This window comes from Pseudogymnoascus destructans (genome assembly GCF_001641265.1).
Source record: "Pseudogymnoascus destructans isolate 20631-21 unplaced genomic scaffold scaffold_8, whole genome shotgun sequence".
NCBI lineage: Eukaryota > Fungi > Ascomycota > Leotiomycetes > Thelebolales > Thelebolaceae > Pseudogymnoascus > Pseudogymnoascus destructans.
Window position 1 is genome coordinate 1,300,512 of NW_020167527.1, and position 25,385 is coordinate 1,325,896.

The 25,385-nt window shown below is 50.5% G+C and overlaps 5 protein-coding genes across 5 annotated transcripts; 4 read left to right on the forward strand and 1 right to left on the reverse strand.

Annotated features, from left to right (window-relative positions):
* Positions 1–10,581: 10,581 nt before the first annotated feature.
* VC83_04059 (uncharacterized protein) lies at positions 10,582–13,615 on the reverse strand. Its single transcript, XM_024467696.1, has 7 exons — positions 12,742–13,615; positions 12,623–12,683; positions 12,519–12,557; positions 12,225–12,465; positions 11,986–12,168; positions 11,222–11,929; positions 10,582–11,096 (listed from the first exon to the last, which is right to left on the reverse strand). The coding sequence occupies exons 2-7, from the start codon at positions 12,646–12,648 to the stop codon at positions 10,968–10,970; spliced, it is 1,326 nt and encodes a 441-aa protein (XP_024324815.1). The 5' UTR covers positions 12,649–12,683; positions 12,742–13,615; the 3' UTR covers positions 10,582–10,967.
* Positions 13,616–13,716: 101 nt separating this feature from the next.
* VC83_04060 (uncharacterized protein) lies at positions 13,717–15,215 on the forward strand. Its single transcript, XM_024467697.1, has one exon. It carries the CDS (start codon positions 13,747–13,749, stop codon positions 14,347–14,349), a length of 603 nt encoding a protein of 200 aa, XP_024325049.1. The 5' UTR covers positions 13,717–13,746; the 3' UTR covers positions 14,350–15,215.
* A 617-nt stretch (positions 15,216–15,832) lies between these two features.
* Positions 15,833–18,330, forward strand: VC83_04061 (uncharacterized protein; the record flags this gene model as incomplete). Its single annotated transcript, XM_024467698.1, has 2 exons — positions 15,833–16,009; positions 16,069–18,330. 2 exons carry the CDS (start codon positions 15,833–15,835, stop codon positions 18,328–18,330), a joined length of 2,439 nt encoding a protein of 812 aa, XP_024325048.1.
* A 1,517-nt stretch (positions 18,331–19,847) lies between these two features.
* Positions 19,848–22,033, forward strand: VC83_04062 (uncharacterized protein; the record flags this gene model as incomplete). Its single annotated transcript, XM_024467699.1, has 3 exons — positions 19,848–20,167; positions 20,250–21,636; positions 21,701–22,033. 3 exons carry the CDS (start codon positions 19,848–19,850, stop codon positions 22,031–22,033), a joined length of 2,040 nt encoding a protein of 679 aa, XP_024325047.1.
* A 2,516-nt stretch (positions 22,034–24,549) lies between these two features.
* On the forward strand, positions 24,550–24,957 carry VC83_04063 (uncharacterized protein; the record flags this gene model as incomplete). The annotated part of the gene is made up of 1 exon (XM_024467700.1): positions 24,550–24,957. One exon carries the CDS (start codon positions 24,550–24,552, stop codon positions 24,955–24,957), a length of 408 nt encoding a protein of 135 aa, XP_024325046.1.
* Positions 24,958–25,385: the final 428 nt, after the last annotated feature.

The following is a 25,385-nucleotide window of genomic DNA, read 5'->3' on the forward strand; positions in this document are numbered from 1 at the left end:
GATCATCAAAAACCAATGGAATGAGACTACCAGACCATGGTACGAGAACTTACCGCCTTCGATCAGGAACGGCGCCGGAACAATGAATTGAATCCGCTACCCGATCTCGCAAGGACGTCCACATGTACTACAGATACGGCAAAGGCGTCGGCATAGAAGCCGACTCGAGCCACACCCGCTCTGTTCACCCGAACCACGTTCCTCCCCAAGCCAGCCATACCGGAACGTGTGAGAACTGCAGTCCCTGCGCCCTCAGGGAACTGTTTCAAGTGTGGCAAGCCCGGCCATTTCCAGGACAAATGCCCGCTCAACGCTACTGTCAAGGAAATCGACCGTAATGACCCCAAAGCAGAAGAACAATGGGAGGAAGCCGTGGAACTTCAATCGGATGCATCCCTCGAGGAAAACGACGAGGCCTAGGAGAAGGCTCCTTCCTAGGTCTACGCAAATGTGACCTGCGAGGACTAGACTTTCAAGAACTCCTGGGAGGTACCCAGTTCTTAGTCTGTCACGGTTCACCAAGGCATAGGGCGCCAGTTGGGTATTATGAATTAAACTCAATCTAGAGAAGAAAGGAAAGAGAAGAGGAGCACTCGAGCAGTGGCTCGATCTATATACAGCTATTGTGGAGTGAATTCTCTTTAGCGAGACCAGTTCTGAGAATTCACTCCACAACTGAAAACTTCGCTCCAACCCCGGAAAGCTCCCCACACCCCTGAACCCCCACTCGAGCTGCAAGGCGCACTTGATATCGTAACATAGTCAACACGACCCTGAGTATGAATGGACTCAGGGTGCAAACAAAGTCCCTAGCAGACACAGGAGCAAATGGCTACATCATCATTAATAAGCCTTTCGCAATACAACTGTCGAAAGCACTTCAGAGCCGCATATGGAAACTACCCTACTTTGTACCCATACGTGGATTTCAGCGCAAAATCCAAGGCCACGTGTCAGAGTATATTCGGTTACACTTAACAGTCGAAGGACGCTGGATATATAACTGCCCCTTTGTACTCCTGGACCTCGGAGCACAAGATGTGATAATTGGGAAGAAGCTTTTCAGCTGCTTCCGAATACTACTCGACTCTGCAAAGAGCCAGTTAGTATGGCCAAAGGAGTACCCGCCGACTCCTAGCTGGAGCAAAGAGATCACCTTGCCCTACTACATGCGAGAAACGTCCATTCGACATCCCGCATACCAGCCGGATGCGAATCACAGGGATGCTGCAATTCACCGCGAAGACAGACGCCACGCAGGCAGACGCTCGATGAACATGAAAGTGATAACTTCAGGATATGAAGAGATCACCGACTTGCCACCGAGTCCTACCCGAAACCAAGAGGTTCCCCCCCCACTACTAGTGAAACTGGTACCTAGTTTCACACCCATACGGATATGTGAAATCAGTGCCAATGCCTTCCATCACGAGATGATGCGAAGTGACTCTGAGTTCTTTCAGACTAGCATCTACGAAATTGACCAGATCATCCATGAAAAGGAGTTGATAGTGGACGAAGAAACGCTCCGCCTTATCCAGCAGAAGCTTCCGCATATGCACCAGAAGTACACTGATGTCTTTTTGAAGTTGGAATCAGATCGAATTCCCCCACACTGTATATTCGACCACAAGATACAACTCGAAGCCCCTTTACCAAATGCTTTCTCCCTGTTATACCGATAGGGCACTGAAGAACTTAAGGCTACCAAGCAATACCTGTTAGAAAACCTAGAGAAAGGCTTCATCGTCAACAGCAACAGCACCTTCGCGTCCCCTATCCTATTCAGAGGACCCTACGGAACACGTATATCATGTGCATAAGGTCCTACAATGCCTCCGAGAAGCCAGACTCCAAGCCGACATAAAGAAATATGAGTTTAACATTACCCGGACGAAGTACTTAGGATATGTCCTTACGACTTCCGGTGTTGAAGCGGACCCGGATAAGATTGAGCCCCTTCGCAAGTGGATCCCACCGACTACCGTTACAGGTGTGAAGTCGTACCTAGGCTTTTGTGGCTTCTATCGGCAATTCATCCGAGATTTCGGCAAAATAGCAAAGCCCCTCACAAATATTACTAGTCCTTCGGAGCTGTTCCGGTGGACGAATGTGAGAATGCATTCGAAGAATTGCGATGACAACTTTTAGCGGTACAGGGACTTCACCACTTCAACCCCGAATTGCCCACGAAACTGGAAACTGACTCCTCCGATGGAGTTGTAGCTGGAGTCTTGTCCCAAGAACACCCTGACAAGCGATGGTACCCCGTAAGCTTCTACAGTCACGTCCTATCCAGACATAAGATCAACTGGGAGATCCACGACAAGGAACTATTTGCAATTGTGAAAGCCTTCGCAAAATAGAGGCCTGAGTTGGCCTCGGTACAACACTGAGTCGATGTATACACTGATCACCACTCGCTGGAATACTTCATGTCAACTAAAGTTCTCACCGCGAAGCAGGTTCGATGGATGGAGCTACTCTCCGACTTCAACTTCTGCATTACGTACACCGCGGGCAAGAATAACCAGAAGGCGGATATTCTAAGCCGAGGAGAACAAGACCTCATAATGCAGCAAAAAGTCAAACTTGATAGTCGGGCGAGGGTATTGTTAGGTCCAAGCCGCTTGCACCCCCGAATCAGCACCGAACTCGCCGAGAGCTACATAGCATCCATTAATTCGAGGGACACCCCCAAGCCCCAGAGGCCTTTCGATTTAATAGAGGCTTGATGTGAGGACAACAGAGAGTCGTTTACAGAAACACGTGCGAAACACCTGTCATACTGACATTCGTTGCACTCAGTTTGCTATCAAACTCAAGAGCAAACTTGGAAATCTCCTCCTCAAACCTACAAGTCACTATACATATTTTGGCTTATCACACCAACAACACTCTATGATTCATTACATGACATCACTCATACTACCACATGACATATCGCTACCAACTAGAGGCCTAGGAGCATGAACAATAGCTCTAAAAGCTCCTACGAACCTCTATGATTCATTACATGTCATCGCTCTTTAGTTACCCACAAGATTGGTTAAGTTATGACATAATTTGTCTATAGGGGTACTCTGACCTTGGACCTCCTTTCACTTCCTATAGGCTAGGAACCTAGGAGATGGTTCTATGGGATTCTCTTATGTCGACTACAGTTACCAAGCCTGGTTAGTCATGGAAAGTCTTGGAAAATGAGAGAACTACACTCCTTTAGCATAAATAGGATTGCCCTTTCCTTAAGAAAGGGCAAGCAGACAATACAGTAAATCGACTATCACATACTTCCACGTCTTTTCCAAGCTTCCAAGCATTGATCTTGTTACTCCTTGTTTCTGAAAAGTCAGTGAGGTGCTAACCTCTGACTTATCCCTGAGTTCTCAGACTCAACATTTGTTACAACTTGTCTAAACCACTCCACTACATCATACACCTGATTGCTGCGTTGTGGAATAGTCTAAGCTACGACCCTTTGGCTCTGTTTTCTAAGACAGTGTGTTGTCTTAGTAAATTCATCCCTTCCTTGGGTGGCTAGATTCTCACATCTGGTGCACCCACCATTACAACACCCCCTACCTAACGGGTTCACGTTGAACGGCCGGCTTCTTCTATACAAAGGCCGGCTATGTGTAAATCGCCACACCGAGCTATGTACGAAATTAATCCGAGAAGCGCACGACCAGGTGTCGGTGGCACATCCTAGCAGCCGGAAAACCTATCAATTGATTGCCCTGAAGTACCTCTGGGTCGGGCTGGAAGCGGATTGTTTGCGCTATGTGATGAATTGTGTGACATGTCGGCTTTCTCATACCAATGTCACTAGAAACAAGGATTCCTACACCCGTTGCCCGTACCCGAATACCCTATGCAACACCTCACCATGGACTTCAAGGAGTTCCCAAGGGACAGGCACGGATACGACAGCATCTTAGTGTTTATGGACTGACTCGGAAAGAGTTTGGTGACCATACCTTGCTACAAAACGACAACTGCCCGACAAATGGCACAATTGTTCATCAAATGGATATACCAATTCGGACTCACTTCGGAGTTGATTGTAAGCGACCGCGGACCCCAATTCGTATCATCCTTTTGGCAGGAGTTCTGTCGAATTATCAGCATTAAGGTTAAGCTGTGGACTGCCTATCATAAGCAGACCGATGGACAGACGGAAATCATGAACCGATACATCGATCAGAGACTGAGGCCTTTCGTAACCCATTACCAGGATAACTGGAGTGAACTCATCCCCATAATGGACTGTGTGCAAATGACACTCCCCCATGCATCCATTGGCATGACCCCCTACCGACTCAAGTACGGAACCGATCCGCGTACGAGTTGGGATTGGAACACTCCGAAAAGCACCAACCCCCGGGAGACCCTAAACTGAGAGGAAGCCAAGGCGGTTGCAGACCGAATGCATACCGCATGGGTCCACGCAAAGGAAAACATGGCAAAGGCACAAGAGGAAATGTCTAAGCACGCGAATCGACGCCGAAGGGCCATCGACTGGGACATAGGAGATAGAGTGTACCTATCGACCAAAAATTTGAAGAACTCTCGCCCTAGCCGCAAGTTGGGCCAACAATGTGTCGGACCATATACGGTGTTGGAACGGATTGGGCACACGTTTCGATTGGAACCAACTACACGATGTGTTCTCACCAGACGTCCTCATGAAGAATCTGAACAACCCCCTACCTGGTCAGGATCCGCCTGAGCCTAGCAGCGAAGTGATAGATGGCGTAGAAGAATGGGAAGTGGAAAAGATCCTTGCTGTGAGGCTCCGCCGGAAGCAACTACAATACCGGGTTAGTTGGGTCGGATAAGATCCGGACCCGGAGTGGTACCCAGCGTCAAACTTCATGAACTCTCCCCACAAACTCCGATAGTTTCACACGGAATACCCAGATTTACCAGATCCACCTCGAGAACTACTCGGATGGGTTACGGCAGGGGAGGCGGGCGAGGAACAAACCTACGATCACAGGAGGGAAGACAAAGTGGAAGAAACAGAGTCATTGCTATCTATGACTCTAAACTAAAATACCCTCTGAGCCAGGGCGCACTCACCACCGTAACTCTTGCGGGAGTCACCCTTCCCAAACATCTCACCGGCGTCGCAACAAGTGGCTACCACCGAGAGAGACGAAGGGTCAAAGCGACCCCACGTGAAGAGTCAGGTCCGAGTCCCCTCCGACACAGGGCCTCCTTCTTCCTACACCCCATCCTCCTCTGCCCCATACTGGGCCCCAAACCCATCCCCATCCCCCTTACCCTCACCACCCCCACCACCCCCCTTCTTCCTCCCCCCAGCGCGGTCCGGAACTGTCGCGGCGACAGCGACGGCAGGAAGCCTGCCCACGGCAGCCACCACTTCCCCCAAAATAGCTGGCATGCTCCCCTGCTCCGTCCGAAGACGGCGCAGTGACGACCGAATTTGCTGAACCGAATCAGCACTGAAACCACACAGGACAGGGGGATACTCACGGCCAGACCCGCCTCGAGGGCGGCGCACGTTGCGTGGAGCTCCTCGTAGGAGTCGCGCTCGGCAGCCGAGCGGAATTTCGGGACACTTTGGGCAGCCACAAGGGCCACCCGGTTTGCCTCTGTGGCAGCGGCTTCGACGGCGACGGGGTCCCAAGGATCTGCTGCTTTGGTGGCAGCAAGGACACGGTATTCCTCGTCGAGGAACCAGGGAAGCTATGCAAATTGTTAGCAAAAGCCAACAGAGACAGAACAGCACAAGGGAACTCACCGGAACGCAGGTGGAGTGCTGCGCCGTGCAGTACTCGCACTTGGAGGAGGCGGGGGACCAGACACAATCGTGGTCCTTGATGCCACGAGCTTTGGCCTGAAGGCAGTGCAGGCAGAGGACATGGAATGCGCCCGACAAAGCTCCCGCGGGAGTCGGAATCGGCATCACAAAAAGTTGGAATTCTGCGCAGAATCCCGTCAGCCCAGCACACGTTATCACCCCAGTGCCAACACGCTCCCATCACCTACTCGTTCTTGTGGATGGAAATATTCTATCCAATTCATTAGTGCACCGTCGGACAATCCACAAGAAGGGGTCACTTACAGTTCTCAGAGGGGTGGTCGCTGGCGTTGTTGTTGGAGACAAAAAGAAGAAGTGGATGCGGCTGCACACTCATAGTCTGGCTTACAACAATGAACTCCGAATCGGGTTAGCGTGAACACTTCTCCTTTCATACATAGGACAGTCTAACCCGAACGCTTCGCGGATGTGATTCAGAGTCCACTCGGACCACCAGGAATGCACCCCAGAGCGAACAAAGCAAATTCTAACCCGAACGCTTCGCAGATACGATTCGGAGTCCACTCGGACCACCACGAATGTACCCCAGAGCGAACAAAGCAAAGCCTAACCCGAACGCTTCGCAGATACGTGTCATACTGACATTCGTTGCACTCAGTTTGCTATCAAACTCAAGAGCAAACTTAGAAATCTCCTCCTCAAACCTACAAGTCACCATACATATCTTGGCTTATCACACCAACAACAGAAGCAATACTACTCAACGATTGCTGCTAACTCTTCTACTACATCTGTTTATGCTACATACATCACGGCATATTATTTGGACACTCATTGAACAAGTTATTAAGAAAATCTCCTCCTTAAGGGGGTGGGCCAATACTACCACATGGCATATCTCTACCAACTAGAGGCCTAGGAACATGAACAATAGCTCTAGAAGCTTCTACAACCCTCTATGATTCATTACACGTCATCGCTCCTTAGTTACCCACAAGATTGGTTAAGTTATGACATAATTTGTCTATAGGTACTCTGACCTTGGACCTCCTTTTCACTTCCTATAGGCTAGGAACCCAAGAGATGGTTCTATGGGATTCTCTTACGTTCACTACATGATTAGCAAGCTAGTTGTGGGTCGCACTTGATTTCTAATACATTTACCAAGCCTGGTTAGTCATGGAAAGTCTTGGAAAATGAGAGAACTACACTACTTTGGCATAAATAGGATTGCCCTTTCCTTAAGAAAGGGCAAGCAGGCAATACAGTAAATCGACTAGCACATACTTCTACGTCTTTTCCAAGCTTCCAAGCATTCATCTGGTTACTCCTTGTTTCTGAAAAGTCAGTGAGGTGTTAACCTCTGACTTACCCCTGAGTTCTCAGACTCAACATTTGTTGCAACTTGTCTAAACCACTTCACCACATCATACACCTGATTGCTGCGTTGTGGAATAGGCTACAACCCTTTGGCTCTGTTTCCTAAGACAGTGTGTTGTCTTAGTAAATTCATCCCTTCCTTGGGTGGCTAGATTCTCATCCACCATTACAATACGATTCGGAGTCCACTCGGACCACCACGAATGTACCCCAGAGCGAACAAAGCAAACTCTGGTTCCGCACAATAAACGGAGTCGATACGGCACAGCTCTAGCATGACATACAACGCACCTTCCCGACATGGCACATAAACAGGGTTGTTACAGATGCAATTACAAACAGAATTCCTGCCAACATAGAACGCTCTTCTCACGGATACCATTCAGAGATGTTGCAGAAATAATTCTCACAGCTTGTTTCGCGGACAAAACACTCTCTTAAGAGGGGGGGTAGTGTAAGGATGCCTCCGCCCTCAGTGATGGAAAGCCCTCAGTGATGGAAAGCCCTCAGTGATGGAAAGCCCTCAGTGATGGAAAGCCCTCAGTGATGGAAAGCCCTCAGTGATGGAAAGCATCGGAGTCGGGCAGGTTACGGTCACGTGGGGAGAGTTAGGGCAGGTTAGCCAAGTCGGACCCGTTTCGGGTACTTAAGGGGATTGACCCAACGGGGTTCCTCATCATCTTTTTGTATCCTTCGTAGTAGACCTATAGGATAGCATCCATTTAGCCTCCGACTCGCACTCTCATATGCTATTACTGTGAGCTGGGTGCCCTGTGTCCTTACACTGTAGGCGGGCCATAAGCTGGTAGTCACTAAGTAGGGTGTCCGTAGGAGGCTATAGACAGTCTGTAAGCTGGTATTCACTAAGTATAAAGGGAAGTAATACCATGGGTGGTGATGTCTACCACGGGCCTGTATTCTATGGCGAGAATTCTGGGAGGTAGAGCATAGAGAGCACGTTGCGTACCGGCGACCTAGGCGATTCGTACGGAACAGCGACAACTCCCGGTACGCATGGCAGTGGGAACACCGAATTGGAGGGGAGGAACTCATAAGACCTATATCAAAGGCACAGTCTACAGCTAGCTTTAGGAGGTAGAACTATATACATTAATAGTTACGGGTGCAGACAGGGGCTACAGATGGCAGGTACGGACCATAGAACAGTGGATCCCAGGGTAAAAATTGTGCACCTTGAGCCTAGAGAAGTAATAAGCGGGTCTATATACGCCCTAACCAATCATGAATTTTGCCATTTTGTAGCCAATCAATCCTGCAGGGGGTAGCCAAAATGTATTATAATATAGATGGGTTTCGATTGTTTAGTATAATATAGCAAACATATTTGTAACTCGTTTATCTCTTTTCTAACGCGTTGTGTGTGGACTATGAATATTTGTGTTGTTTTGTATTATTATTTTGCAGAAAACAAATTCAGAACTATAAACTACATATTATTGTCTTCTGACTAGCTTTTGAAACAGCACGCTTTTTTTATTTATTTTAACTCAGTGAATAAAGATGCAGAAATCAATACTAGCTACTTGATCTATCTACTACCTTATCTAGTCCTCCTTCTGATCCCTCTACCTTCTCATTGAACTCATCTGCTTGTGGAGGAGCTTTGCCTTTTGGGTGTACGAAACGGACAAGGTCGTTGGCATCCGCGAGGTCCTCCATCACAGTTTTCCATTGTATATAATTCTCCTCTCCTTGGAGTTTCATGTTCTCTGGGAGGTTATTCCGACCTCCATTGCCTTCACCCATTGTGAAAGGTCTTGTGTGTTTGTATAAGGAATTTCGAGTTTGTGAGAGTTGGATGATGGATGATGGATTCGATCTGGGGCTTCCTAGATTGTAGAATTGATCTTCTTCTTCCTCTTCTTGCTGAGTTGAATCGATCATCTGCCAGAGGCTACAAGTTCGTCTTGAGGTTTTCGTGGAGTGTATGTGCTGTATGTTAGCACTTATCCATGAATTCAGATTGTATGTGCTGTAATGAGCACTTCTCTGAATATGATAACTTTTGGCTTTGCGATAGCCGGGCTCATAACCTGTTGAAGTGTATGATATCACTTGCAGCAGTAGTATAAGTCATCAAGTTGAGTTGAACAACAGTTCACTAGAATATGTGTTGTATTGTTGTTTTGAGTGAAGCTATCTGTAATGGTGGGTGCACCAGATGTGAGAATCTAGCCACCCAAGGAAGGGATGATTTTACTAAGACAACACACTGTCTTAGGAAACAGAGCCAAAGGGTCGTAGCTTAGACTATTTCACAACGCAGCAATCAGGTGTATGATGTAGTGGAGTGGTTTAGACAAGTTGTAACAAATGTTGAGTCTGAGAACTCAGGGATAAGTCAGAGGTTAGCACCTCACTGACTTTTCAGAAACAAGGAGTAACAAGATCAATGCTTGGAAGCTTGGAAAAGATGTGGAAGTATGTGATAGTCGATTTACTGTATTGTCTGCTTGCCCTTTCTTAAGGAAAGGGCAATCCTATTTATGCTAAAGGAGTGTAGTTCTCTCATTTTCCAAGACTTTCCATGACTAACCAGGCTTGGTAACTGTAGTCGACATAAGAGAATCCCATAGAACCATCTCCTAGGTTCCTAGCCTATAGGAAGTGAAAGGAGGTCCAAGGTCAGAGTACCCCTATAGACAAATTATGTCATAACTTAACCAATCTTGTGGGAAACTAAGGAGTGATGACGTGTAATGAATCATAGAAGGTTGTAGAAGCTTTTGGAGCTATCGTTCATGTTCCTAGGCCTCTAGTTGATAGAGATATGTCATGTGTAGTATTGGCCCAGTAACTAAGGAGTGATGTCATGAAATGAATCATAGAGGGTTGTAGAGATATGCTATGTGGTCATATCGGCCCAGTAACTAAGGAGCAATGACGTGTAATGAATCATAGAGGGTTGTAGCAATCGTTGAGTAGTATTGCTCTTGTTGTTGGTGTGATAAGCCAAAATATGTATAGTGACTTGTAGGTTTGAGGAGGAGATTTGTAAGTTTGCTCTTAAGTTTGATAGCAAACTGAGTGCAACGAATGTCAGTATAACACTATCTACAGAACTATTTGTGGGTGGTCCGCAACCCGATTCGGTTGGCGAGCCACACGCCCAACCAATCAGTCTGAGCAACCTCCTCCTTCAACACGATATTAATCCACTAGTCAACTACGTTGTTATATGAAGAAGGAGGATCTTCTTCACCACTTCGTCCTTCTGGCCATAATGAGACTTCACTCTGGCGCTCTCGAATAAGACTAGTAATAACTCTTCTAAGCGAGTTATGGGTTAAACCTAGCAAGTGTTCCGCATCCTTAGTTATAAGCCGCCAAAAGGATCTATCTGTAATAACGCCATATATATCACTTTTTTAGACACAAAGGCAGAGAATTGTTGTCTTTTAGTCTATCATAAGCCCCTTCCCCCCCTTTTTTGATGCTATAGGGTAGCATAGGAGGCAGGTGGCTATATAGCTGTTGTTAATGTTTCTTTTTCCAACTTTTGTTACTGTTATGCTCTTCTTCATAGAGGAATGGGCAAAGAGGATAACGATAGATAGTACGAGCAATTCTCCTATACCTCATAAACAAAACCCCCTGATAAGAGCTGGAAAAGGAGAACTGTACTACCTAATACTTCTAATGCTAGCAAGGATGAGTAAACGAGAGTAGACAGATAGGACATTCAGACTCCATCGACTCCTAGAGAGCAGCTAAATGTGACGCGAAGGTGTTCGTGGAAGTGGTGTGTGCGGGTAGAGAAGCAGTAGCACCAAAGCTTCTACATCTCATCCGAGCTGTCCCAACCATCGTTCTGGGGTCTCTTCGTGGGAGGGACATGTGCTGCCAAATCTGCCGGGCCGTATTTCTCGAATCCGTAATCCGCAGTATCGCCCTTGGGCGCCTTCTGCTGTCGGATGTCAGTTTATTGTAGATGGGCTGAGTGTTGTGGATAGCGGAGATGCGGAAAGGGGTATGAGGTTTTGTGACCAAAGAGAAAGAACAAGGAAGAGTGACGGGGAGATGAGTACTCACCGGCTTGAACCATGTGCCACCAGTATTCCCACGTGGCGTAGAATGACCGGGCCTTCCATACCTTCTGGATGCAACATTCTCCTGGAATGCAGTCGGTGTCGTCACAGACGCTGCTGTGGTCGCCTGAGTAGAGCTGGCAGTGCTCGGCGCAACGACAGTCTGGAGGTGCGCAGTTCCAGTGTTATCATATCCCGTGAAAGTCGTGCCTGCCTTTCTGTTCTTAGTGGGCACAGCCATCCATCCATTGTCATTGGCAGGCGAGGGGGTGGTAAACGGATTGGGAGCATCACAGCCCGTGGGCATTTTTTTCGTGGGCGTTTTCTGCGTGGGCGTCGTTCTCATATCGCCAGGAGGACCATCGGCGACAGAATCGGAATCAGTAGAAGTTGAGACAGCATCCCCAGAACCACCGGCATTATGCTTGCCGGCCTTGCTGCCACGACGGGCAAATGGATCAAATAGGGCAAAAATATTAGTAGCAGCGGAGACAGGAGTGCTGGGGCGGCCGTAGTGGTTGCTTGTCGTGGACTCAGAGGGCACATCGTCGCCGCGGTACGTCATCCTGGTGGGCGCCATAAAACCTTCAGGGGCAGAAGGAAGGTCAATCTCGACCACTGAAGGCCTTGTGGTGGTGCGCCTAGCAGAGACGTTGGTGAGGTTGGCTACTGTATTGTTGCTGGCAAGCGTCGTGCGCCAGACAGAGGAGCTCTAGGGGAGGTGGATTAGTTGGTGTTAATGATGGTTGGGAGGGGAGGGCGACATACCTCATCGCCGTCATCAGCGGCCTGGGCCGTGGAAGTCACCAACACAGACAGTGCATTGCCTGGGTTCGAGCTGTTTGAAGCAGCAGCGAGGGTAGTGTCGGGGTGGAGCGCCATGCTGGGGCCAGGGAGGGTTTCCGTGCCAGGCTCGTTGGTTTCCTGCCAATTCACACAGGCCTTGCAGCGCTGCTATAGATTAGCATTGCATTGTGAGAGGGAGTTGCTTGTGCCGGGGTACTTACAGCGGACAGTGCGGCGGTGCGCTGGTTGTAGGAGAAGTCATCTTTGGCCTTCGTAACGTGGCAATACTGGCAGAGAAGCTCGAAAACGTTCTCCCCAGAACAATGCCGGCAACGTAAGTTGGCACTGAAGCCAGTAACAGACCTCCTCATTGCAATCCTCGAAGTGTATACCTTCAGCTCTTTCTTGGAAAAATGGTCATTTGTAGCTGGCTTCACCTTGCTACAAATACGGCACTTAAATCTGGGAAGCGGTTAGATCGGCGGTGTCTTGAAGGGGAGTGAGAGGGAACTTACGTAGCAGGCAGATCGATGCCTTTTCCTTTGTTGTTGAGGCTAAATCGGCTTTTTGTTAGGACCTGCTCTATTGTCGGTTGTGATACAGGGGAGGGATAGCTTACTTCTCGTTCCAGTTGAAGGTCGACATGTTGATCTCAGTTGTTCAAGACGGGGAAGATTTCACTTGTTTGCTTGATTGTTAGTTTAAAATGTAGCATATATTGACGTGCAAACAACTGACCTTGTTTTGATAAAAGTATCGAGGCACGACGACAACGGTGGGCCAGGCTACTCTAGTTGTAGTAGGTACTCTAGTGTTAGTAGGTAGTAAACCTAGTGAATTTGTAAAACATTGAGCATGGCTGTAAAATAGAGACAGTTGTGGGACAGAACAGAAAGTCAAGAACAAATGTAGGTGGGCAAAGCCCTTTGTAAAACATCGACTGCCTCAGGCGACAGACGGTCATGCCGCAGAGTGTCGCGGAATCCAGACGCTTATTGACAAGACAGCTATCTTAGATAATGCGACAAGTGCTCAAGTCAACATCTTGCTTTGGTCACTGTCTCTCTAGGACAAGAGATGGAGATCAAGAGCAGAGACAGAGACTTCCTTCTCCGGTGAAAAGCATATGAGGACAAAATAAGACATAGAGAGAATATGCAGGGTGAAAGCATGAGGACAAAGCAAGGAAAAAAGAGTGTATGGACTGTTGAATGTGAATGGAGACTATTCTTTGGTGTGATAGTTGATGGAATAAACTTATTTTCAACTCATATATTGATAAGTTTTCAGACACAGAGGAAGTTGAACAGGTTATAGGCCCCGTCCTACTATTGTCAGCGATTCTGAAGTGATTGCCATTGCCATTGCCATTGCCATGCTGTTGCTGTTGCTGTTGCTGTTGTTGACGTGTTGATGATGTTGGCAGAAGAACAACTACTCGAGAAAGGACCGACTTGAGCAGGAACATCTGACCGAGGAAAGAACCACTGCTGTACAGGGCAAAGACTGTCTTGGGAAGGAACGACCGCCATAAGAAGGAACGACTGGCATTCAAACCATCAACTATACTCGGAAGGAACGACTGCCAAAACTAAACAACAAATTCCCTTGGAAGGAACGGCTGCCAAAATAAACAACAACTATAAGGAACGACTGCAATACAAGCAACTGCCAATTGTGCACAAACGTCAGCTTACTAAGCAACTGCCAATTGTGCACAAATGTCAGCTTACTAAGCAACGAATGGCAACCCACTACTCGAGTACCACCGCCATCCCCAGTAGAGTACCACATGCGACCAACCATTTCACTATGGATCCCGCCGACAAACCCGATCACTTCCCAACCATGGCAAAACCAACTTCTATCACAACTTACAGACCCCTATCAAAACGACAGACCTCACCTGCAAACCACCATTCGCACGCGTCGTCCTCGCAAACCGACAAGTCAAGTTACACGTCGCATCTCGCCGCACGCCGCACGCCGCACGCCGCACGCCGCACGCCGCAAGCCGCACGCCGCACGCCGCACGCACACATCCTCCTCGCCCCGTCCCCCCTCGTCCCCCCTACCGGCCATCCGCCAGACCTAGCTAGCCCCATTAGTCCACGACCCGCCGCGACGCGACCAGCAGGCAAGGGTCCCGCGCCCACCGAAGTGGATCCCGCGGCGCGGACACTCGGCTGTGGTTGGTCTATGGACGGAGCCACGGAGCATTCTACGGGGGCTAGTGCTGGAAGCGGTCGAGGGGGCGCGATTAGGTCATCCCCGCAAGTGGGAAGGGGGGAGGGACCCACGACGGACGGGCGGCGGGTTTTGCGTGTGCTCTTAATTCAGGGGTAGCCGTAATGTGCTGGATCCGTAATTTTGCGATGGTGGTGGTCTGATGGATCATCTACTCTGGCCATTTTCCCGTTGCATGTTTGTGGTACAAGCTGTTCCTTGCGCCTTGGAATTGCGGTGGATCAGTGGCAACAGGGTCTTTTTTCGACGGCGGTGGTGTACAACGTGCTTCTCGTCTGATTCAGGCCGGGTTCACACACCACCATAGGATCCAATTCAGTTGGGTTTCGCAAGGGGGAAAGTTCGGGGGAATGTTAGGGAGAAAGTTGAGGGGAAGAGGTGACTGTCATCGCCCTGGACGTGCCACGACTGTCTGCTTATGGCTCATGCAGCTCATCCATCTGCATTCCCTCATTCCCCTCTCCGGTAAGTTCTGCAATCTACAAATACTATAGATATGGACAGGCTCGATCAAGCAAGTCCGCCGTTCATCAAGTTACCAAACATCCCAAAGCAAGGACCTCCCTCTTGCAATCTCTGCTTACTCTAATCGCGTCCGACCCAGCCCGCTCCTCCTCGTTGGTTCCGTGTATCAAATGCTGCGAGTGCTTCGTACTGACGTACTGACCTTCTACTTGCATTCACTCGCCACTCTCTGCTCGCTATTCCTGCCGACAGTACATACGGAGTAATAATACTGCACTCTCCTCACCACTGCCACAGACAAAGTTTCCTGATTCCACGGCCCTCTACGTACTCTCTCCCGCATTCCCCAATCAAAGGCGGCGGCGACAAAAAAGAGCGTGGCCTGGCATAATCGCTGAAACTTAGCGAAATTGGCCATTTTATACAGCACACCGACCAACCACCTACCTTTCTCCTCGGGGGGCTATGATCATACTGTACCATACATATACATATACATATACATATACATATACATATACATATACATATACACGCCGCCGTGACTGCTCTGGACTGCATCAATCGCCCTCCGGTCTCGTTCCGTGTCGCGGCAAATATTCACCCACCAACAGCCGTCTGCTGCACTGCCTCCTGTCACTGGCTTCCCCCATTCAAAAAGTCACCCAAAAAAGCCACTATCTTCACGCCATCCCATAGTACGAAGCATAGTACGAAGGATATTCAGTGGTTGTGGGTCTCCAAGCTGGGATCCATAAAAAACCACCCTCGCGGGAACTCAACGGGTACTCCCCCTAGTCCACCCAACTTGGGCCAATTTCACCCTATACTGTCAGCACCTCCCAGTTCCTTTGGAACTTGACCATACAATCCCATTGTCAACACTTCCTTTTGCTGAAGGCTTTGTCAAATCACTGACAATTTTCACCTTCACGCAGCTTCACCCGACCAAACGAAACTCGCTCCTCATCTCCCTACTCGATCCTGAATGCCCCGCTAACTCTCGCTGCTCTCCCAAAGAGCAGGTCGAACTTGAAATAGTGCGAGTCCCAAACCTTCTCCAGCAATCGCATTGTAAAGGAGGAGGCTGACCGCCCCTTGCTTCAGTCTCGTCACGATGACTCTCGCTGACGTTCTCCACCGCGGGCACTCCTCGCACTTGACTACGAACAATGGGCAGGCGCTGGAGGACCGCTTCGAGGTGCTGAAGGACATTGGTGATGGAAGTTTTGGGAGTGTCGTTCTGGCACGCGTACGTGGTGCTGGCGCCAGCGTTGCGAGACGTGGAACAGTGGTAAGTTGGGCCAGAACAATGGAGGTTTCGAGGTCGTTCAATTTGCTGACGATTTATAGATTGCGATCAAGACGATGAAGAAGAACTTTGAGTCGTTCGCCCCTTGCCTAGAACTACGCGAAGTCATTTTCTTGAGGACACTTCCACCTCACGTTCACCTCGTCCCTGCGTTGGATATCTTCCTCGACCCTTTCACCAAGAAGCTCCATATCTGTATGGAGTATATGGAGGGCAATCTCTATCAACTGATGAAGGCTCGGGACCACAAGTGTCTGGACGGCGGCAGTGTTAAGAGCATTCTTTTCCAGATCATGCAAGGACTCGAGCACATCCACGACCACCAATTCTTCCATCGCGATATCAAGCCAGAGAACATTCTCGTCTCAACATCAGGACAGCAAGAATCCTCCAACAGCTTCAGGCGATACTCGGCGCTCGTCACACCGCCATCTACGCCACCAACATACACAGTAAAGATCGCCGACTTTGGTCTCGCTCGCGAGACTCACTCCAAACTCCCCTACACCACATACGTCTCTACTCGATGGTATCGCGCACCGGAAGTGCTGTTGAGGGCAGGAGAATACTCCGCTCCCGTGGATATTTGGGCAATTGGTGCGATGGCAGTTGAAATCGCGACACTGAAGCCACTCTTCCCCGGCGGAAACGAGGTCGACCAGGTCTGGAGGGTGTGTGAGATCATGGGAAGCCCCGGGAACTGGTACAGCAAGAATGGCACAAAGGTCGGCGGGGGTGAATGGAAAGAGGGCGCAAGGCTTGCTGGCAAACTTGGTTTCTCTTTCCCAAAGATGGCTCCCCACGCGATGGATACGATTCTTCAAGCACCACAATGGCCAGCTCCTCTCGCCCATTTCGTCACGTGGTGTCTGATGTGGGATGCAAAGGCCCGCCCGACGTCGAGGGAGGCACTGGCGCACGAGTATTTTAACGATGCCGTGGATCCTCTACGACCCAAGTCCTCGGCGTCGAGGATGCTTGGTCGCAAACAGTCGGATCTGAGCTACCGTGGTTCGAGGGACTTCTCAACCGAGACCCTAACCTCATCCAAGCCTTCCTGGTTCAGGAAGTCCCTGATCGGACGGTCGGAAAACTCGACTGCTTCGTCGCAGCCCAACTCTGGCAAGGAAAATGTCGCCCCTCGCCCATTACCAGTACACCCACAAATCATGAACGACACCGCCCCCGTCAAGGCGCGTCCACAACCCACCAAGCGCTCGACCTGGTCCAACAGCCCGTCGAACGCCGCGCCAATGCCGATACTCCCCTCCATCAAACCCATCTCCCCGCTATCCGATGCAGTTACCGCACAAGGTACTTCTAGGACGGCATCCTTTGCTGGCCAGCGAGAGTCTGCTGCCGATAAGGCCAGCCAGAAGATTGGCCGCCAACTCTCGGTCACATCTAACAACCACTACGATGCCGAAGCGCACCGACAGCAGGCAGAGCGAGCTCTTAACGGTAACAGTGGACTCATATCTCCCCCAAGCGGCCAGAAGGAGAGTTTCTTCTCGCACCTTCGCAAGCGGGCAAAGAGGTTCTCAGGTCGCCATCAGACTCCCATGTCACCAACGGCAGATGACGTCGAGGCGCAGGTAGGCTGTGGCCCATGGCAGAGCAACAGATCATCGATGGTTATGGATCCTACCCAGCTCCCAACGCCCTCGTACAAGGTGGACACGCACGAGGCGCTAGACAAGGCCCTGCGTGCTGTTCAAAATAATCTGGAATCGCCATCACAAGCCTCGGCGCCTATGCCACCAGCTCACCAAATCAGCCCCAGCACGATCCTCAAGCGCCACCACTCCCTAAACCAGCAACCCCAGACTCGCTCAGTGGATAACCTGATTGGGGCTGCCCGCAGCGGCGGACCAGTGTCGAGCAGGACCAGGAGGGCACAGGCACACGGCGGAACCCGCCAGTACGATGTCCCGGATGAGGAAGATGAACTCCTCGACGAGGCCCTGACATCCGCCAACAAAGCGATTAGGCGTATGGACCGCAACTCCCTGACCGAATATATCCAAAAGGGCGGCAACGCTGACCTCGAGCGCAAGCCCCTGCGGCAATCACAGAGCAAGCCCGCCGTGCTGAACCCCTACCCTACACCCTCCCCGACTGCCAACGGCAACGCGGCACTATTCTACGCCGATGCCCCTGTCCGTAGCAACCAGACGCTCAAGAGTAACACACCGAGGGACGATAATGATGCCAGGCACAAGTGGCCGACGCCACCGTATGAGGGGAATGACTGGTCGAATTCGATGGCTGCTAGTATCTGGCAGGCAGGCAACCGCTTCTGAATGAAGCAAACTCACCACCACACACACAATCAATCAATCACTCAACTCACTCAACCACACCGAACCACACTACCAACAACCACCTGTATATTTGTGCTAAGTGACAAAAGAAGAAACTCGCAAGGCGTTAAGGGGGATACAAGGGAAAACCGCGACAGCATCACTGCACTCGATCGCGCGTCTTCCGCCGATTTTTTATTTGTCTTTTAACTCGTTCTGGTTCACACCACCAATGCATCTCGGAGCTGCGACCAAACCGAGACCGGCGTTCATTTACCTCCTATACGCATTTCATTTTTTTCGGTTCACTTCAGACAGAGTCTGCGAGCTAGCGAAGCGGATTTAAGAGCTTTTTTTTATGCTCACTTTTTACTTTTGGAAGGCGTGGATGGGGATACCATACCCACCATGACCGTTTACTACGTGCTTTGAGTACACACCACATACAACTATTTCCTTTGTAATACAGCCACCACGCATAGCACAGCTGGGATGGTGGCGCGACGGCGGCGAGAGAGAGAAAGAGAGACAGACTGCTCTGCTCTGCCACTGCTGTTATTTTATGGGGACGAAGGAGGAGGGGCCTCTTGTTACTATATGGGAATGGGCTTTTTTTGAGATGGATTCCGTTTTTTTATTCTTCGCGTTACGGGAGAAGAGGACGAGGGATCGGGTTGTATTTAGACGGGATCTGGGAAATAAAGTATACTTAATAATAGTTCTGAGAGAGAGATGGAAACGATGGATAAATTCGACTAGCCATAAACTATTATGGCTCTTCCACCACTGACGGACAATTCTTGTGTGAAAATTTGAGGTGTTTCGACGCGACTCGCATCACATCTAAAAACTAGGATACCAAGACAGCGTTTCTGACGCTGAAGTGACAGCTCATCTTCAATCCACATCGGAATGGCTGCAGGACCCCCGAAGAAAACGCACCCCTTCCTCCCCGCAAGGGTAAGCATGCATGAGGCGGAGCACGCACAAACCCACGATTCATACCGAGCGGCGACCGCGGGAAGTACCCGCGAGACCCTTACTTGAACCCTCGTTCCAAAGAATGGATTGATCATATTTCGACCCCTTTCATCTCATCTCTCACATCTTAGACCCATCCCGACCCCACCCCGCCGCTCCACCACAACCACAACCGCAGCCGCACCACGGACGCCAAGACCTTCGCCCTGGTGCCTAGCCGACCCCGCGAGGCTGCATCGCCGGTGTATGTACCCACGCACGAGGCTGCGTTGGAGACGGCGAGGCAGCCATTTTGTGTACCGTTACCTACCAGCCCGAGAAGAGCAGAGCAGTGAGCGCGCGGTGTTGATTTGAGTGTGAGGACGAGATCGTTCAATCGCGGGTTTGAATGTGGCCTTTAGGATTAATTGCGATTTGAAAGCGACGACGAGCGAGGACGATATCAGGACTCGCACTCGATAGCCAGCGCAACCCCGCCTCACTCCCCACGACACACACCGCACGCACCAGTTGCATCCGCACCCACAGCATCAGCAATGAACATCGACCTTCCCCTCCGCCCCGCCAACGGGCGCGGCGACAGCAACAACAGCATCATCAACAGCAACAGCGCGACCAGTAGCGGGATCGGCAGCGTCGGCGACCGCGCGCGCCCCTTCTTCGCATCATCATCCCCCTCTACTACTGCTGCCGCGGGGGCGAATATCGGGGGTGGCAACGGGGCACCACAGTACCGGATGCCGGTGCGGACATCAGCGCAGTCGGAGGCGGAGGCGATTGCGGGGCCGGTGAGGGAGGTGGCGCCGATGAATGATCGGTTGATTGTGGGGGTTGATTTTGGGACTACGTATTCGGGGTGAGTTTTCTGTCTGGGGGTGGCGGGAGGGGCATTGGAAGGGGGGAGGAGATGGTGGAGATGGAGGCTAATAGGTTTACAGTGTCGCGACGGTATATACATCCACGCCCGACGACGTAGAGATCATCAAGACCTGGCCCGGCGGAAACGGCATCACCTCTGACAAAGTGCCCACCGAGATCTCCTACGTCGCCCTCCGCTCCGCAACAGAAAGCGGCGAAGACACGATCAAGCCGCGATGGGGCTTCATGTTCAAGCCCGAAGAGCCGCGACTACGCTGCATGAAGCTATTCCTCGACCGGAGCCAGAAGCTCCCCTTCTACGTGTCGCCGAAGGAGACAGCGACGCAGCTCAAGAAGCACAATAAGACTGTCGTTGATGCGGTTAGCGATTACCTGACTGAGATCTACAAACACACTATGGACACGCTTGCGCGGCGGTACGGGGACGCGTTTATGAGCACCACGAAGGTGGAGTTCGTGCTGACGTGCCCCGCGGTGTGGTCTGACGCAGCTAAGAACACGACGCTGCTCGCGGCTGAGAAGGCGGGGATGGGATCGAAGGAGGAGATTCAGATGATTTCCGAGCCGGAGGCGGCCGCGGTGTATGCGCTCAAGACGATCCAGCCGAATCATTTGTCGGTGGGGGATAACTTTGTTGTGTGCGATGCGGGTGGTGGGACGGTGGATTTGATTGCGTATAAAATCATGTCTTTGAAGCCACTGCGGGTGGAGGAGTCGGCGGTTGGCACGGGCGGGCTGTGCGGGAGTGCGTTCCTGAATTATCGGTTTGAGGAGCATGTGCGTGAGCGTGTGGGCGCGGCGGCGTTTGACGAGATGAAGGCGAAGAAGCAGAAGACGTGGCAGATGGGACTGAAATACTTTGAGGAGTTCGTCAAGCGCAACTTCAACGAGGAGGAGCATGGGGAGGTTAATATCCCCTTCCCGGGATTGCCGGATGACGAGGAGGCGGGGATTGACTGCGGGTTCCTCGTCATGACGGCGGCGCAGGTGAAGGATATCTTCGAACCGGTCGTGAAGGAGGTGTGTGATCTCGTGCAGGGACAGGTTTCAGGGATCCGCGCGAAGGGCGGGATCGTGTCGGGGATCGTTTTAGTGGGAGGGTTCGGACAGAGCGATTACTTATACAAGCGCTTGAAGGCGAACTTCAACACCACGGCGCCGCCGCCATATAGTGAGAGGCCAACGCACGCGCAGGCAAACGATATGGTGAATAATGGGTCGGTTGAGGTGATGCAGCCGGTGTATGCGTGGACGGCGGTGGTGAGGGGGGCGGTGCTCAGGGGGCTCGAGGGGAGCATGGTCGTGTCGAGGAAAAGTAGGTATCATTATGGGACGAGCTATGCGACGGTATATGATGAGGATAAACATGCTGTTGGGGAGAGGTATTGGAGTCCGTTGTGGGAGCGGTGGATGGTTAGTGATCGGATGCAGTGGCATATTTCCAAGGTATGTTTCTTGCCTCGTTCCCCTTTTGAGTTCCCATGAGAGCACTTGGCTAACTTCACACCAGGGCGAGGATCTCTCTCCAATAACACCCATCTCCTTCCACTACACGCGCAACTTCCGTCCCGGGCAATCCCTCATAGTCTCCGATGATCTGATCGCATGTGACGAGACAACCCCGCCAGGTGCCTACTCCCGCGATCTGATCAACGTGTGCACCCTGACGACGGATCTGGGAGCTGTGCCCAAGAGCTTGTTCACGCGGTTAACGACGACGAGGGGGGTCGAGTTCGACAACCTCGATTTCACGCTCGAGATGGTGGTGGGGAGTGCGGGGTTGGGGTTCATGTTAGAGGTTGATGGGGTGAGATATGGGAGTGTTGTTGCGGAATTTCACTAAGGGGGTTGAGAGGAGGTTAAATATACATGATGGATAGTTGGGTAATGCTGGACAGGATATATGCATGGATTGGATGGGATATTTATATGAGAAATAAATTCCTAACGTATATAACGTGTGGATTTCGTTGGTGTTTGGAGATGGGATTTTATAGGACTATGGGTAACAGCTGGGCTCTTGATGGTCATGGAAGCTCCTTGGAGGCACTCGTCGATAGCCACCAGCCCAACGCGATTAGGTTACGAGTGTGCCATGGCTTAAGAGCGTGGTACGTGGACACATAATGCTGTGAGCTGTAATAATTGTGGACCGCGGTGTTAATTCCTTGAAGCTGCTGCCTATTCTCCATAGCGGGACCTCATTTTATAAGTTTGCTGAGGGGTGCACACGTCCCAAACGGGTATGCCTCGGATAGTGAGTGGAAACTTCATGACATGCACACTTTTGACGTGGGATCATCTTGTGGCATGATCGAGTAGAGTAGCCGGATCACCGGGTTGTCCTTCGCGGGTTGTCCTTCGGAGAGGGATATTCCTTCGAGAGGGGTTTCTATGATATATATGGTTATGTTTGAGTGAAACTGGGGCTGGGACAACGTTGAAGATAGCTCAACATACACCGAGGTGGATTCAGCCAATTATGAGCTTCCAGAACCTATCTATTTGTAGCTACCGCCACGAAGGCTGGGTTCTAACTCCTCGTACTCGCCTCAGTCGGTGGCGACTGCTGGATTGGCCATTGGGTGTGGATCGTCCAAGTGAGAAACTCGAGGCTTTGAGTTGGGACTTCGGATCTCGGAGTCATGCCAACTCGGTGACCTAATGGAAACCTGTCACTCTGGCCATCTAGGGAAGAAAGTGCCGTTTTAGGTATGATTCTGCTCCTGCCACAGAAGGACAAAGCGGATCATGTTGGGCCGATGTTACTGCACAGCTTGCCAACTGCAGGGCGAACGGCGCTGGCAAGGCGAACCAGGCTGGTGACGTGACATCCATAGCGGATGTGGAGGGTGTCGCAGCCTATCATCTGAGCGCTCGATGCCTCCGGAATCGCCGGTCTTCGCATACAGTAGATGACGAGTTCTCCGGGGGTTGCGGGATTATAGTTTTGATAAATTCAAATATTGCTCCCGGCGGTGAGTCAATCGGCTCTGATATTAGAATCGGGAAGGAACGTCTGGCTGGAGCGGGGCGGGTAACCTGCGCCCCAGTGGCGAGGATTAGGGTCATGGCATGACCGCAGGGTATGACTCGCTAAGGGAAAATCATAAGATGGCTGGGGCCGCCGAGGGAGTGCTGGCTCATAGGGCTCGGGTCAAAATGCCAACAACACGACCACCAATAAATAACTGTCGAAAACAAAGAGCTGGAGCAATAGGATTGGATCAGAGATGCTTTATATAGCAAGATGCTATAAAGTGAGTGGGGATATTCTATTGATTGGCTCCCGTTACTTTACGTTGCTTTCCCATCGTCATATGAAGCCAGAGCATTGAAACAAGGTTGGGCACTGTTGATTATCACTTATCTCATTTGGTTCAATCTGACCAGTTCTTACAAATGCATACCTCAAGATGCAAAGAACTGATATATTCCTCCTTTGCTGCTTCTGCCATCTCAGTTGAGATATATCCGTCGAGCGATGTTGATATATTACCCTTCGCATATATCCTCTGTCTGGCGTCGAGTGGGCAAGCCTGGCAAATCCATTGGGCTCAGCCAGATTAGGTTATGATATCCGAAAGTTGTGGATTTCAGACGACGAGCTTTGGTTCTCAATGTGATCCTGAATCACAGTCAGATATCCAGGAAATGGGCAACTGGCGTTGGGCGAAGATGATAGACTTCGATATGCCTGACCTTAACGTCATCGGCCACTCAACGAAATTCCTCCGAGCAGATAACAGACTGCAATAACGAATATACACTTCCTGATTCAGGTCTGTCGTTATGAACGCGAGGGATATAGCTCCTGCGTTGTCCTCAGACGGCTCCGACAAGGCTGGGACCGTGCAATATATAAAACTGTGACGGATATCCCAAAATATGGCGCCGTCCCAGGAATGCGGAGGAGTCTGGCGGCATCTCGAAGAAGGGAATGACACCTCGAAGCATCCACGAGTCACAGAAAAAGGCAGGCTCACCGAAGAAGACAACCCGTTGCACGACTCAACCCCTTGATTGACTGACGTGGACTAGGAAGGGCAGAGACAACATTCCACAACGAAAACCACACAAGATTTTACCACAAACAGACGGAATATAGTCAAAAGACCACGCATAGCATGAGTAAAACAGTTATCATTGGTAACACTTTCCTCGAAGGAGATTATTGAAAAGACATAAAAGACCAGCTACTTCTTTCTCAGTTTCCCACTATCATCCGCCGTCAACAGCAACATCACCGAGAGACCACAGCAATATCCTCGCCCCAGGCTAGCACCTGGGTCATTGTGGAGCCCCCCATTTCCAACTTCGAAAGGGTGTCGAGTTTTAAAACAAGTATCAACAGATAAAATGCATTGCTTCAACGCCCCCAAAAAAATACAACCAGATACCACACTTTTCCAACCGCATGGCTACCCTGAGCGATGGCAACAACGCCATGTACTTTTGGGTAATACCAGTCATACTAATATCATCAAATCGTTCAAGAACCTGGACCCTGATAGACCTCCCATCATCACGCGTGGACTCGCCACCGCGTTGGAACTTGCCGCACGGCCTATCGGCCACCTATTTCAGCTCAACGCGTTTTATGCACGCCCCACCCAGTTGCTCTCACATCGTGTTCCTTTCTTATTTATTCCACTTCCTTCCTCATTCAAAAAGTTTCAGTTCGGGAATGAATCACTGTCGATGAAGCCTTCTTCCCTCTTGGCGAACGTTGTTGATCTCGTCTCCGACGGGGATCAGAAACGATGATACGGTTCGAAGCAGCTTCCTCTGCTTGCTTCTTCGCAACTATTTCTTCTGGTTCGCAATCCAGTGGGATCAACCCAAATACCTTCGGTCGCTCTGACCCGTCGCGGCAGAAGACGGCATAATCATCCTCAGTTATAATCGCCTTGTCCCGCAGGTATTTCAAGACCCCAAAGTCTGGGCGGAGTTCCAAGGTTGTACCGCTTTCGAAATGCTCCTTTACATGCTCCAGGTATTTGTTCCAGCAGGCCATAGCGTTGTCATCTTCGAATGATGTGTTGCAGAAGACGCACAGGGCGTGAGGTGGTGGTCTGCTTGGGCCGAAATGCTCAATAACATGTTCGGACCAGCTCTCAGAATCATCGAAATTCATATGCTGACAGTCTGGTATGATGTATCGAAAAAGGCACGGAAGGTTCGAACCGTCGATC

Excerpts from the sequence above, each read along its gene's own strand:
- VC83_04059 (XM_024467696.1), bottom strand. The coding sequence starts at position 12,648 with ATGTCGACCTTCAACTGGAACGAGAA. Across the intron at positions 11,930-11,985 it reads CCGCTGATGACGGCGATGAG|AGCTCCTCTGTCTGGCGCAC; the intron begins GTATGTCGCCCT and ends CACCTCCCCTAG. Across the intron at positions 11,097-11,221 it reads GTGGCACATGGTTCAAGCCG|CAGAAGGCGCCCAAGGGCGA; the intron begins GTGAGTACTCAT and ends GACATCCGACAG.
- VC83_04060 (XM_024467697.1), top strand. The coding sequence starts at position 13,747 with ATGGCAACCCACTACTCGAGTACCACCGCCATCCCCAGTAGAGTACCA.